At 48.9% G+C, this 13,166-nt stretch overlaps 1 protein-coding gene and 1 non-coding gene across 2 annotated transcripts; one reads left to right on the top strand and one right to left on the bottom strand.

The window, feature by feature from the left end:
- Nucleotides 1–1,329: 1,329 nt before the first annotated feature.
- Nucleotides 1,330–3,938, bottom strand: EGR4 (early growth response 4). Its single transcript, XM_024242565.2, has 2 exons — nucleotides 3,577–3,938; nucleotides 1,330–3,173 (listed from the first exon to the last, which is right to left on the bottom strand). Exons 1-2 carry the CDS (start codon nucleotides 3,710–3,712, stop codon nucleotides 1,852–1,854), a joined length of 1,458 nt encoding a protein of 485 aa, XP_024098333.2. The 5' UTR covers nucleotides 3,713–3,938; the 3' UTR covers nucleotides 1,330–1,851.
- Nucleotides 3,939–9,058: 5,120 nt separating this feature from the next.
- LOC112132156 (U6 spliceosomal RNA) lies at nucleotides 9,059–9,163 on the top strand. Its single transcript, XR_002913965.2, has one exon. It is a non-coding gene; the product is annotated as a U6 spliceosomal RNA (small nuclear RNA).
- The last annotated feature ends 4,003 nt before the right edge of the window (nucleotides 9,164–13,166 follow it).

Below are 13,166 nucleotides of genomic sequence, written 5' to 3'. Positions count from 1 at the left end.
CAAGATACTTGGCCACATGAAAGCACTTAACACCTGGGGAGAGAAAAGGATGGAATTCTCTGAGTTGATCATTTTGTCTCTGGTCTGCTGGACTGTGGGGTGGAGGGTGAGCATATCTGAGAGTGAAGGGGTGAAGAAAGAAGCAAGAGGATCAGAAGCTGGTTTGATCTGGCATCATAGGGCTGTAAGCTCTCTTAATTCAAGAACAGCTCAGCTCAGAAGAGAAAAGAATGAAGTCCTCAGACACAGGCCTTCTTTCTTCCTTACCAGAGAGGAGTCATTGGAGCAGAGAGATGGAGAGCACAGCAGCCTTTTAATGCTCCAAAGTCTGCCCAAGGTGGCCAGAAAGAGTGGAAAAGCTTTGGGTGGGGAGTTCAAAGAGTAAAAAGGGGCCACCTTCACCATTACAAGGTCATGCTTTCCTCATTACCCTCCTAGCCTTCCTCTGATCCCAAAGCCATGAAGAGTTCCCTTGGAAGGACAGCTGGAGAAAAGTGGCTGTGGCAGGCGTACGGCTGAATGGAAAGTAGGCTGATGCCACCTGGAGAAGATCCTTTTTGTGGGAAGAGCAACTAAGGTGACCATCAGTCTCTGGCAAGTGCCTGCTCCTAGCTATATTCAGGTGTGCTCTAGCTAAATGCTGAGACCCTTTGGGTCCTGACATCATGTGACTCTTGAACAGATGCATAGATACTGTCCGGAGCCTCTGTGACACTGAACACTCTGGGCTTTCACAAACAGCACCAAAATACTGCAGCCTTTTGCTGCTGTCGCTACTGCCTGGAGCTCCCTCTAGCTGCCAAACCTGTTTCTCACCTTCTGGTAGGAAGCCTTTCCAATCAGTGCTATCAAGTTTAGGTGCCTCCATTCTGGGTTTGAAAAATGAGGGTTGGCTTTGAAGTTGGACAGATTTGTTTGACCTGTCTGTTCCTAGCCTGGGTTAACTACAATGTTCCAGCAAGCTATCTACATTGCTTCCACATCTTTGAAATGAGGTATATGCCTGCTTTATTTGGGAATGCGAGGATTAAGGAGAATAATATATACATAATGTTGAACACCTACGCCTTTTAACCACTTTGAAGTTCCAGAAACACCTCCAGCCCTTAGGTAAGCTGTGATTAAATTCGTTCATTAACCCAACACACATTTATTGAATGCCTACTCTGTGCTGCAGTTCCTGGCAGGTGTGCCTGACAGTGGGTGTGTAATATGTTCAGGGCCTGTACCCCATGAGCGTGGGGATCTCCTTTATCTTCTGGCACATATAGTCCTGGGGGAGAAGCTGAGGGGAAGGGTCAGGAGGTTACATGGCAGATTCAGTAAGCTTTTAGCACAATAATTTTAATTGCAAAAATAAACAGTTTTGTCAACTGCTTGAGAGTAGCGTCTGCTTTACAAAAATTAACAACAACAAAAGGAAAAAAACCCCAAAGCAAAACGTTACATCCAATGGCTGCTGGATAAGACACTGCTGTACAAAGTCCCGCGCGAGACCGCCTTGGCGCTGCCCCAGCCTGTCTCTGGGGGTTATAGAGGAAGGCGTGGGGCGTGTGCCAGTTACAAAAGACTGTCTTGAATCCCAGGGTAGTGCCTATTCACTGGGTGGTCTCAGAAGACTTCCCCCAAAGCGCGGCTGACAGGGAAGACAGCGCCTGGACCGCGGGAACTGTCCGCGGAGCTGGTGCTGAATAGGGCGTGTGCGGCGGGCGCTTCAAGGAAACTGGAAGCGGGACCGGAGGCCGGCCCTCGGGCGTGCGAGGAGGAGTTGGAAGAAGAGCGGGGAGGGGAACGGCCCGGATCTCGTGCGCGCCGAACGGCGGCGCCCCAACCCATAAACCCATCTCTTGCTCAGAGAGAAGCGAAGGAGAGGCCCAGCGAGTAAAAGCCGAGGCCCTTGAGCCGCTCCTCGGCGCGCGCCTTCTGCTTGAGGTGCACCTTGCTGTGCCGTTTCTTCTCATCGCTGCGCGCGAAGCGGCGGCCGCACACGTCGCAAGCAAAGGGCTTCTCGCCGGTGTGGGTGCGCACGTGCGTGGTGAGGTGGTCGCTGCGGCTGAAGTTGCGTAGGCAGATGCGGCACTGGAAGGGTTTGTGGCCCGTGTGGATGCGTAGGTGGCGATTGAGCTCGTCGGAGCGCGCAAAGCTCCGCACACAACTCTCCACCGGGCAAGCGAAGGCCTTGGCGTGCGGCCGCGGGCAGAAGCAGCGCGTGCTGCATTTGCCGCCGCGGCGCCCCTTGCGTCGCGCCTTGGCCTGGGGGAAAGGGGTGGGCGGCGGTGGCGGCACAGGTGGTGCAGCCACGCCACTGCTTCCAGGGATGTCCGCCACCAGAGGTTTAGGGAAGTCTGCCGCGGCGGCGCTGCGAAGGCCCAGCGGGGAAAGCTGAGGCTGCGTACTGGCCAGAAACTCTCCGCCGTCGCCGCTACTCCCTCCCTCCCCACTAGGAGGGGTCAGGAGCCCAGGGAGGCCCTCAGCCCCCTCCCCTAAGTCACCCGGGGCCAGCGGGAAAGCGTCGTAGGCCCCGCTGGGGTAGAGTCTGTTGGCTGGGACGGCTGGCAGTTCCGCAGGGCAGCTGATGGACAGCAAGTCCTCAATCTTGGTCCCTATTGCGGGAAAACGAGCCTCCGGGGCGGCCTGGTAGCCTCCCTGTGACCCACAGTTCCCTGGGGCCCCCACAGAAAGCAGCTCCCAGGGCGCGTAGGGACCCTTGAAGGCAGAGACAGCGTCCAGCGCTGGCGAGGCGGGAGGCGCCCGGAGGCCGGGCTTGACGTCGGGCGGGGAGAGCTGAGGCTCATACAGGCACTGCGAGGGGGCACCCGCGCAAGGCGAGGCCTCCCAGAACGCCTCTGGGAAAGGGGCAGCGCCCAGATCCGGGGAGTAAAGGTCCGGTGGACCCGGCAGCAAGGCATCGGACCCCGCAGGAAAAGGGGCATCCAGCGGGGATCTGGACGCTGCTGCCTCTGGACCGGGGAAGGGTGCCAGGCCTAAGATGCCCGACATGAGGTTGAAGAGTGCCTCCGGGTCGTGCGGGTGTTCGGGCACTGCCTGAATGAAGAAGCTACCGCTGTAGCTGAGGCCGGGAGGGGGTGTGGGCGCAGGCCCCTCCAGGAAGCAGGAGTCGGCTAAGTCCCCACTTGCGCCGCAGCTGTTCAAAGCCCAGCTCAAGAAGTCGCCTGCTGAGGAGGGAGCAGGAATCAGCTCTGGGCACATCAAAGGGTGCACCTGAGTCCACAACCCCTACCTACGAAACTCTTGGTGCCCACGGATATACACAAAGTGCCTTTTGCACATTCTGATTCAGTAGGGGCCCGCATACGTCCCAAGGAGCACATAGAAACATGCACACGCAAAACACACGTGCACAGGCAAAAGGGCGCTCCGATAACAGCACAGGTTCCTGCGGAGGCGCTGGCGGCCCAGTGTGGGTGGGAATGGGGGTGCGCACCCCAGGACTCCTAAGCTTCCCATCGCCCCTATTCTCATAGCTCCAGTGTCCCAGTCCCTCCTGGTTCTCAGGTATGGTGCGCCCCCGCGCTGCGCCGTCGTCGTCTGAGCACCCCTCCTCGCCCTCCTTACCTCCAGGGTAGCCGGTGGCCGCGGGAGCGTCCCTGGCAGGCAGCCGGGGCAATTCAGCGCTGGGTTCGGCGCAACAGCCTTCAGTGGACTTGACGAGGAGGGCGTCGGGTTCGGAAAACTCGCTAAGGTGGAGCATGGCGCGGCGCCGGCTGTGGGGCGCCCGGGGCCTCGCCCGCTGGGCTTGGGGGCGCGCGGGTGGCGGGGAGGCTAGCGGTAGGGGTTCCCCGCAGCGCGCAGACCTAGGCGCCCGGGCTTCTGGCTTCGGGCACTCACCTCTGGGAAAGGAGTCGGGGAGCCGCGGCGCCCTCGCTCGCCCGCACCGGCCTCGGGCGGCGGCTCCTCGCCTCTCCAAAGCGCAGCCGGGCTCCCCCAACCCACAGCCCCCCCACTTATATAGCTGCGGCGTCGCTGGCTCCGGGCTTCCGACTCCCCGGGCCACTGCCATTTTGGGAGGCCCCGGCCCTGCCGCCGTGACGTAAATGCCCAAACATGGACACAGGATGTGTGCCGGGGACTCCCGAAAAGGAAAGCTCGAGCTGTGACGTTGTTGTTGTCGCCGCCGCCGCCAGGCTCGCGCCGCTGCGTGCGCGCGCGCTCCCCAAGCGTGGAGCCCTGTGTGCGCCGGGGCCGCGGATGCGCCCGTCTGGGGCGCTGCGCCTCACCGGGCCGACCGTCCGGTAGATGCGCTTCCCACCTGGAGGCAGAGACCGAGGGGCAGCAGGGGAGGACCGTGTTGGGTTTGAATCTGCCCTCTGCCACTTACTAGCCTGACACTGAATCCCCCTTAACGTCAGTTTCTCACCTGTGCATTTCCTGTGGAGAGAAACTGAGAGCACATAAACGTCCAGGCGCACTCAGTAAACCATAGAGATTATTGCCATTCATTTCTTTTGCTCACGCCTGTGTGTTTTTCCATTTTAAGTTTTTTTTTTTTAAATTTGTGCTGGGAAAAATAATTTAAATTAAAAAGGACTGTAATACTTGTTAATTGTAGGAGGAAAGTCAACTAGCACAACAGGGTATATTCTAAATTGAAAAGTAAAAGTCCCTCTTCTCCACCTACCTTCATTCCTAACTCCTGAGGTGGCCACATTTAAGTTTCTTGGGTATTCTTTCAGAAGAATTTTATGTATATCCAACCATACACATTGTTCTGCAATATTATTATTATTTTTTCACTTGAAATAACTTAGAGATTGTGCCATGTCCTGACATAAAGATCCTGTAATACTTTTTCAAGGTTGTATAGTACTCCATTGCAAGGGAGTACCTTGAGTTAGTCGATTTGTCCCCTATCCATGAGCATTTAGGCAGTTTCCAACTTTTTACTTATACCAATGTTGGAGTCAACATCCTTGACTATATAAATGTGAATGTGTCTGTGAGATAAATTCCAACGAGTGTAATTGTGTGCCAAAGTATATGTAAAATTTTGATAGACAACTGGCAAATTGTCTTCCAGAAAAGTAGGGCCAATTCCTGCTCACTCCTCCCTCACCCACAGGGTATGAGATGCTTCTGCAGAACATTTTTTCTGCCTTCATACAAATGACTTTCACTCTAAGGATGTTGTTCCCAGCAACACACAGGGAATCCACGGGAAATATCTCCCTGGAATCAGTAGTTGAAATAATTGGGCTTCTTTTGAGAAAAAAAAAATCCTAGCCTTAAGGAGGCTGTGAATCTTGGCTGCAGAAGCATCAGAGCCAACTCCAGCAAAGAAGCTTGCCTACTCTCCTAGTCTCATCTCTCTTCTGCTGTGGTTTTCCCTCTGTCTCATTCTCTCATTCTTTTTAAAATGTTTATTTTATTTTGTATTATAGCTCACTTAACTCCTTTCTGGAACCAAATTAAATAAATACATGGGAGGAAGGATTAAATAAATACATGGAATAGCATGTTCTTCTTTATGAAGAGCATCAATTCCTGAGACTCTGTGTGCTGGAGGGTAAGGTGGGCAGGTCTAGGGCTCCTCCTTCCTTCTCTCCTTTTTTGAAATAGAAACAAAGCCCTTTGGGGGTGGCGGACTCAGCATCATGGGCAGCTCCCAGCCTCTCTTCCACCCCTGTACCCTCCTTTTCGAGAGAGAGAGAGAGCCCAAGAATGCCCAAACCCCACCACATTCTCAGTCCTTTCACCCTATGTCCATTATCCAAACATTCATTCATTCAGTTTCTCAATGTTCATTCAGTATTCATTTCTTAAGTGCCTATTATAGGCCAGAAGGTAGACTTTGGTTTTATGTCTGCTGGGACCCTGAGCCCCATCTCCAGCACTAGGTGCCCACTTCTCATCCCACAGTGACCTTATAAGTGTTTTCACAGAAATGTCCCTTCACACAATCACCTGCAAAACATATGCTGACACACTTGTATGCATCTTCTCCTCAAGTCCACAAATCATACAAAGGTTCTCACAGGGTCATGCACTTGCAGTGTGTCTTACTAAATGGCTGCGCCTATGGTTCTGTGTTAGTAGCACATATATGAGCATGTAGGAAATGCAGAAACCCAGCAGATGTCTGTAAAGATTGGACACACCAAGCACGGTTTTCCTTATACTCTATTTCAGATCCAGGGTTTGATTCTAATCCAAATGCATTGCCAAGGCCAGGTGAGCCCACACCAGACACGCAGGGCACACATGTCTCAAATCCACTCTGGCATCCTACTGCCTAAGAGGGAGGAGGAGGGGAGGAGTTTGACTGGGCTGGTGTCCAGGTCTCCCCAGGTCGCCCCGTCGGGCCAGATTGGCCAGCCCCAGGTTGCCCATCCCTTCTGCTGTTCTTCCCTCTGCCACAGCATTCCTCCTCCTTCTTAGTCACAGATAATTCCCCTACTCTCTTGGTGAGTTGCCAAGCCATTGCTTCTCTCTGCCAAGGGCTGTTGGACTAGGTCTGTGTTAGGACAAGGGTCCAAGTCACCAAAGTTTCTTGTGTTACAGGCCAGACCTGGGGGCAGGGCTCGGGGGTGGGTAGGAGTGATTAGGAAAGGAGATAGGGAAGAGACAGCTTGTGCTCTGGGTGTGGGATGGCTCACACCCCCATGTCTATGCTACTTACCTCCAATGGACACACATACACACACTCACAGGCACAGAGGATGGCTACCTCTGGAGGGCAATTTGCATCTGCCTTTGGCTCTCTGAGGACTGGGAAGGAATATAAAGGGGGCTGAGCATTTTGTAGTTCTTCCCAGCTCGTCCCTTCTTCTCCCTACATTTTAACAGCTTACAAAGAGATTCTGGGCCCAGATAAAATAAAGATCTTTGGGAAGGGAAGGAAGAGAGAGGAGCTTAGATCTATGAGCTCCATTTTAATCACACTTCAAATATAAAAACACAAATGTACACAAGGGAGAAAAGGGAAATCACATACATTGAGCATTTTACAAATATTTTATCATTCAGTCTCCACAAAAGTTCTATGGAGTAAGGAATTGGAGACCAATTTCACAGGTGAGGAAACAGATTCAAAAAGGTCAAATGACTTGATCGACACCACACTTCTATTCAGTGGTAGGGCTGAGAGTCAAGTCCAGGCTAGCCTACTCTATAAGACAATTTAGGAAAAGATAATTAATTTTACAAAAGGATTCACTGTTAGATGGCTTTAGATGGAGGATCTCCCTGTAGCTTTCAAATAGGATGTGATGTGCAAACTTGAGCTGGCTGGTGCCCATCCCTGCAAGAATTCCCTGGAGTGATGGCCATGGATAGGAAAACAGTGGGTCACAACTAGTGCTGAGAAGTAGCACATATAAGGTTCTTTGGAGCTGTTGTGTAAGTTGTTGGGGTGTGTGTGTGTGTGTGTGTATGTGTGATCTTGGGGAAGGTGAGAGTGAATTTTCTGTTTCCATGGGAAAAGGTGCAAAGGAGAATCACTTTCTAGACAAGCACTGAACAAACATTTGCTGAATGAATTAATGAATGAAGAAATTCATTCATCAAATATTCATTGAGCACAGCCCAGTGCCAGGTGCTGGGTTGGCCCTTCAGATGCTGATGCTGCAGTGCATGGGACTGGAAGCTTTGAATCCAGGGAAGGAGGTGGGGAGGAGCAGAGGGAGGGTAGAGGCAGCTTCCCTGCTCTCTCTTCTGGGGAGGGCTCAGCCCCTGTCATAGTTCTGGTTATGCTACTGCTCCCTCCTCCACACCCTACCTTGATCTTTCTGCTCTAAATATCATTGTGTTCAAATAATAGTGTATATATTTTAAAAGACTCCAAGAAGACAGCTGCCTGGGAGTATTAATCATGAAGAGGCCAGCACTCTGTCTCCATGGTGATTCCTGACAGCGAGAGCTAAGGAACAGTTCCATGTCCCACTTCCTGGGGCCATGGAGATGCAGGGGCACTGCATCTCTCACTCCTCTTTCCTCTCTGCTTCTCCTTTCTTCTCCTTCCTTTCCTCTCCTCTCTTCTCTCCTACCCCCTCCCTCCACTCCCTCTTTTATTTTTCTTCCTAAAGGATTTATTTAAAAGGGACAGAGGCAGGGCCAGCCATCAGAGTAACAAAAAACATGGCCAATGAAGCCGCAGCAGAGATGAAGTCTGCATCCAGTTGCAGCATCTGCAGTGCCCAACTCCGCTCCTAAGACCTCTGTAGTGCCCCCGGGCTTCCACAGCCAGTAGGGCAGAAGTAGTGTGATCATCAGCCCCTGAGGCAAGAGGCCAAGTGTCGGGGTCCTTCTCTGTCTCTTTTCTCTTCCCTGCTCGTGGCCCATCATTAGTTTGTGGTTTGGGTCATTATTATGATTATGAGTATGGCTATTATTTTTAATGCCCACAAAAGTAACAGGCTTACTGAAAAAAAAAATGTTAAAAATTATAATGCAAAGAACGAGAATACCTTTCACTATCCTGTACACACACACACAAACACATTTTAGGTTGATTCCTATAGATTTTTTTCATGCATATTCATGCAACATCTATTTAGTCAACATCCATTTAGTCAACAATCACATTATCATCATCATTCTTATTTACATCATTTTCATACTATACGTACTCTTGTAACTAACTTAACACTGTACCTTTTTTTTTATTTTTTCCATAATGATACCCATCTATAGTGTTGATCTATAGTGTTGGTAACAATTTCATCAGCGTATTTCATTGTGTAGATGAATATAATTTTTTAACTTGATAGTTTCCTGTCTTTCACTATTATAAAGGATCTGGCTATATATAGCCTTTTATGTATATGTGGTACATTGATGGGGTAATAATATTACAGTATTCTAGCTAACATTTGCACGTTATTTACTATGGGCACTATCTGACAGGTAGTGAGAGCTTTACCTACACTCATCATTTAATCCTTACCGCAACCTGATTAGTATTATTATTATCTCTATTTTACAGATGGAGAAATTGAGCATGGAACACTAAGAAATTTGCCCAAGCTTACCAGGTTAGTGATGATGCCAGGATGTGAACTCATACTATAGCCATAGGCTACATTACAAAAAGTGAAATTTCATGCTCACTGCAGCAGCACATACACTAAAATTGGAATGATACAGGGAAGATTAGTATGGTCCTTTAAAAAAGTGAAATTTTTTAGGACAAATAGAACTGGTTTTAGGACAAAGGTACAAACACTTAAAATTATATATATTGTTAAATATTTCTCTAAAAAGATTGTTCCAATCTCTGGGCCAACTAGCAGTATATGAGGACCAACTGGTAAGCAGAAAGAGGCATCCCAGTGATATTTTAATTTTGATTGTAAAAATTATCAGTAAGGATGAGAATCTTTTCACGGGGCCTTAGTATTCCCTTTTCCTTGATATAGAGGCTTAATACCTCACCCAAATACTTTTTTTTTTTTGAGATGCAGTTTCACTTTTGTTGCCCAGGCTGGAGTGCAATAGTGTGATCTTGGCTCACCGCAACCTCTGCCTCCCGGGTTCAAGCGATTCTCCTGCCTCAGCCTCCCAAGTAGCTGGGGTTACAGGCATGCACCACCGTGCCCTGCTAATTTTGTGTTTTTAGTAGAGATGGGGTTTCTCCATGTTGGTCAGGCTGGTCGTGAACTCCTGACCTGAGTGATCCACCCACCTTTGACCTCCTCACCCAAAGACTTTTTGAGTGGAAGCCTTCCTTATGCTCCTCACATCCCTGTAGTGGGCACTGAAAGTGAGGTTGCTCTGCTGTGGCATAGACTGGGAGGACTAGGTGGGGACACTGGGTGTGGGGGCTTATGTACCCTCTTTACTTTTGTTCTTTCTATTTTGAATTCTTTTTTTTTTTTTAATGGATAAAAAGGTCTTTATTTCAGCCTTAACGGTGTATTCTGAGACTGAGCCTACAAACTTAAATATTATAGTGGCTGTTTCAGAAGAAATGGCCAGGGAAATATGATCCTCTGCTTTTATTCAAAAAGCACAGATGCATAGGATTCTAGAAAAAAGGTACCTTAGTGATTGATTCTAACTCCCTTGCTTTATAGAAGAGGGAAATCACCAAGCTAGAAAAGTAAAAAGAATGACCAGGCTGGGTGTCGTGGCTCACGTCTGTAATCCCAGCACTTCGGGAGGCTGAGATGGGTGTATCACCTGAGGTCAGTAGTTCAAGACCAGCCTGGCCAATACGGCAAAACCCCATCTCTACTAGAAATACAAAAATTAGCTGAGCATGGTGGCGGGTGCCTGTAATCCCAGCTACTCAGGAGGCTGAGGCAGGAGAATCGCTTGAACCCAGGAGGCGGAGGTTGCAGTGAGCCAAGATTGCGCCATTGCACTCTGACCTGGGCCTGGGCGACAAAAGCGAAACTCCGTCTCAAAAAAAAAAAAAAAAAAAAAAGAAAGAAATAACCAAAGTTACAGTTAGTTGCTAGCAAAAAATTAAGATTAATATCCAGGTCTTGCTGGGCTTGGTGGCTCACGCCTGTAATCCCAGCACTTTGGGAGGCCGAGGCAGGCGGATCACGAGGTCAGGAGATCGAGACCATCCTGGCCAACACGGTGAAACCCCGTCTCTACTAAAAATACAAAAAAAATTAGCCGGGCATGGCAGCAGGCACCTGTAGTCCCAGCTACTCGGGAGGCTGCGGCAGGAGAATGGCGTGAACCTGGGAGGCGGAGCTTGCAGTGAGCCGAGATCATGCCACTGCACTCCAGCCTGGGCGACAGAGCAAAACTCCGGCTCAAAAAAAAAAAAAAAATCCAGGTCTCTTCACTCGAAATGTAGTATGCTCTTTTTGCCACGCCGCATTTTACGATTTTTGTTATTTTGTTTTTTGTTTTTTTTTTTTTTTTTTTTTTTTTAAATATCCAATATGGTGGCCATTTTATTATTATTATTATTATTTTTTTTTTTTTAATTTCTGAAGTATTTATTGATCATTCTTGGGTGTTTCTCGGAGAGGGGGATATGGCAGGGTCATAGGATAATAGTGGAGAGAAGGTCAGGAGATAAACACATGAACAAAGGTCTCTGGTTTTCCTAGGCAGAGGACCCTGCGGCCTTCTGCAGTGTTTGTGCCCCTGAGTACTTGAGATTAGGGAGTGGTGATGACTCTTAAAGAGCATGCTGCCTTCAAGCATCTGTTTAACAAAGCACATCTTGCACCACCCTTAATCCATTTAACCCTGAGTTGACACAGCACATGTTTCAGAGAGCAGGGGGCTGGGGGAAAGGCCATAGATCAACAGCATCCCAAGGCAGAAGAATTTCTCCTAGTCAGAACAAAATGGAGTCTCCTATGCCCACCCCTTTCTACACAGACACAGCAACAATCTGATCTCTCCTTCCTTTCCCCACACTTCCTCCCCTTCTCTTCAACAAAACCGCCATCGTCCTCATGGCCCGCTCCCGATGGTCGCTGTCTCTTCGGAGCTGTTGGGTACACCTCCCAGACAGGGCAGCCGGGTTGAATTCTTTCTATTTTTATTTACTCATTTTTTTTTGTAGAGATGGGGTCTCTCTGTTGCCCAGGCTGGTTTCTAACTCCTGGGCTCAAGTAATTCTCCCACCATGAATTCCCAAAGCGCTAGGATTACAGGTGTGAGCCAGCACACCTGGTCTGTTCTTTCTTTTTTGGATCATGGGGAGAGGTGGTGAGGAGAACAAGGTGGCTGCATGCCATTAGGAAAAGTGGATTCTTCCAAGGTGGCTTGGCTTCTAAGCTGTTCTCCTACAGGAGAGAAGGAGGTTATTCTTTCTCTCATCTTCCGTTCTACAGCCTTCCTTTGGCAACACTGGACAGAGCTGAGAGGTAGATGATCACAGAAGAGGTGTGACTAGGGTGGGTTCTAGGAGGGTCAGAGGTAGGTGGACGGTTACAGTGACTTCACACTGCTACTGCCCTGTGATTTGGAATCGGCCTCCCATCAGCCCTTTGGATCTAAGCCTGGTTATCCCTTTGTGGGTAATAATGGACTTGGATCTTGTTAAATGTTTTTATTTGATTAAATAATGGTGTTCAGAGCACTAATTTTCAATTCATGTGTTAAGAAGGTAAAAAGGAGGCTTAGTGAGCAGACCGAGAGACCTATAGCTCTAGAATAGAACTGGAATCAGAAACAAGCCTTCTTAACCTATCTGTCTGGCATGTTTCTCTCTCTCTGGCCTCTTTCTGTTTTCACTTATCTGAGCTCATCTCACTGTATTTTCACCGTCTCTCCTCCCCCATCTTGCCATAGTTTTCTTTAAACCTCTTTGATGTAGATTGGTCATTGTACTGAGATTGGACAATATAACTCCAAAATGCCCAGGCAATTTATCCACAGCTAGGTCTGTTAAGCCATAGCCTGGGTCCTCTGTGTGTCCTTGAATCCTGTCCATCATCATCAGGCTGGGCTTCTGGTTGCAAATTACAGAAATGCAACCTCAATTAGCTTAGAGAAGAACAAACGAAAGAAAGAAAGGAAGAAAAAGAAAGAAAGAGAGAGAGAAAGAAAGAAAAAGAAAGAAAGAAAAAAAGAAAGAAAAAGAAAGAAAGGGGAAGAAAGAAGAAACTTATCAGCATATCCAAGGGAATGGGGAATCCAAAAAAGTGTCAACCAACCAACCTGTGAGGGCATCAGGGACACACTGGGTATCAGAAGCTGGGTGTCAGAGGCTAAGAGTTTTCAGAATGCTCTCAGCTCCTTTTTTTTTTTTCTCACTGATAATTGAAAACCTGGCCTTTAGCAGACTGTGTGTTCTACACGTCAGCTGCTGTGATAAATGGATTCTCATTCCCAGTTCCAGGTAGGGAATCCTAGAAAAGACCTCTGCTCTTCTCCTTAGGACAATTATATGGCTAGCAGGAAGGGTAATATCCGGTTGACACCACCACTAGGGTCTTGTGCTTGTGCTTTGAGGGCCAGTCCCAGAGAAGAGGAAATAACTGTGAGCCAGGAAGCCTCCCTCATCCTTGAGGGCAAGAGCTGGGCAGCAATGAGCTCTGGCACAGTCTCATAACCAGGGGCAGAAACAGTTCCCCCTGCTTAACAATGCCCCTGGAGCAAGTCGCCTACTCCATCTGTCTGCCAGCTCCAAGGAACACTGCTCAAAATAAAAATCCGTAATTAGCAATTCCTTCAATCCAGAGCAAAACAATTTATTTGTTTCCTAGAATAATCTGGAGCCACATTTGGCT

The sequence above is a fragment of the Pongo abelii genome, chromosome 12, assembly GCF_028885655.2.
Source record: "Pongo abelii isolate AG06213 chromosome 12, NHGRI_mPonAbe1-v2.0_pri, whole genome shotgun sequence".
Lineage (NCBI taxonomy): Eukaryota > Metazoa > Chordata > Mammalia > Primates > Hominidae > Pongo > Pongo abelii.
Note: the sequence above shows the minus strand (reverse complement) of the source record. Positions and strands in the feature narration are given on the sequence as shown.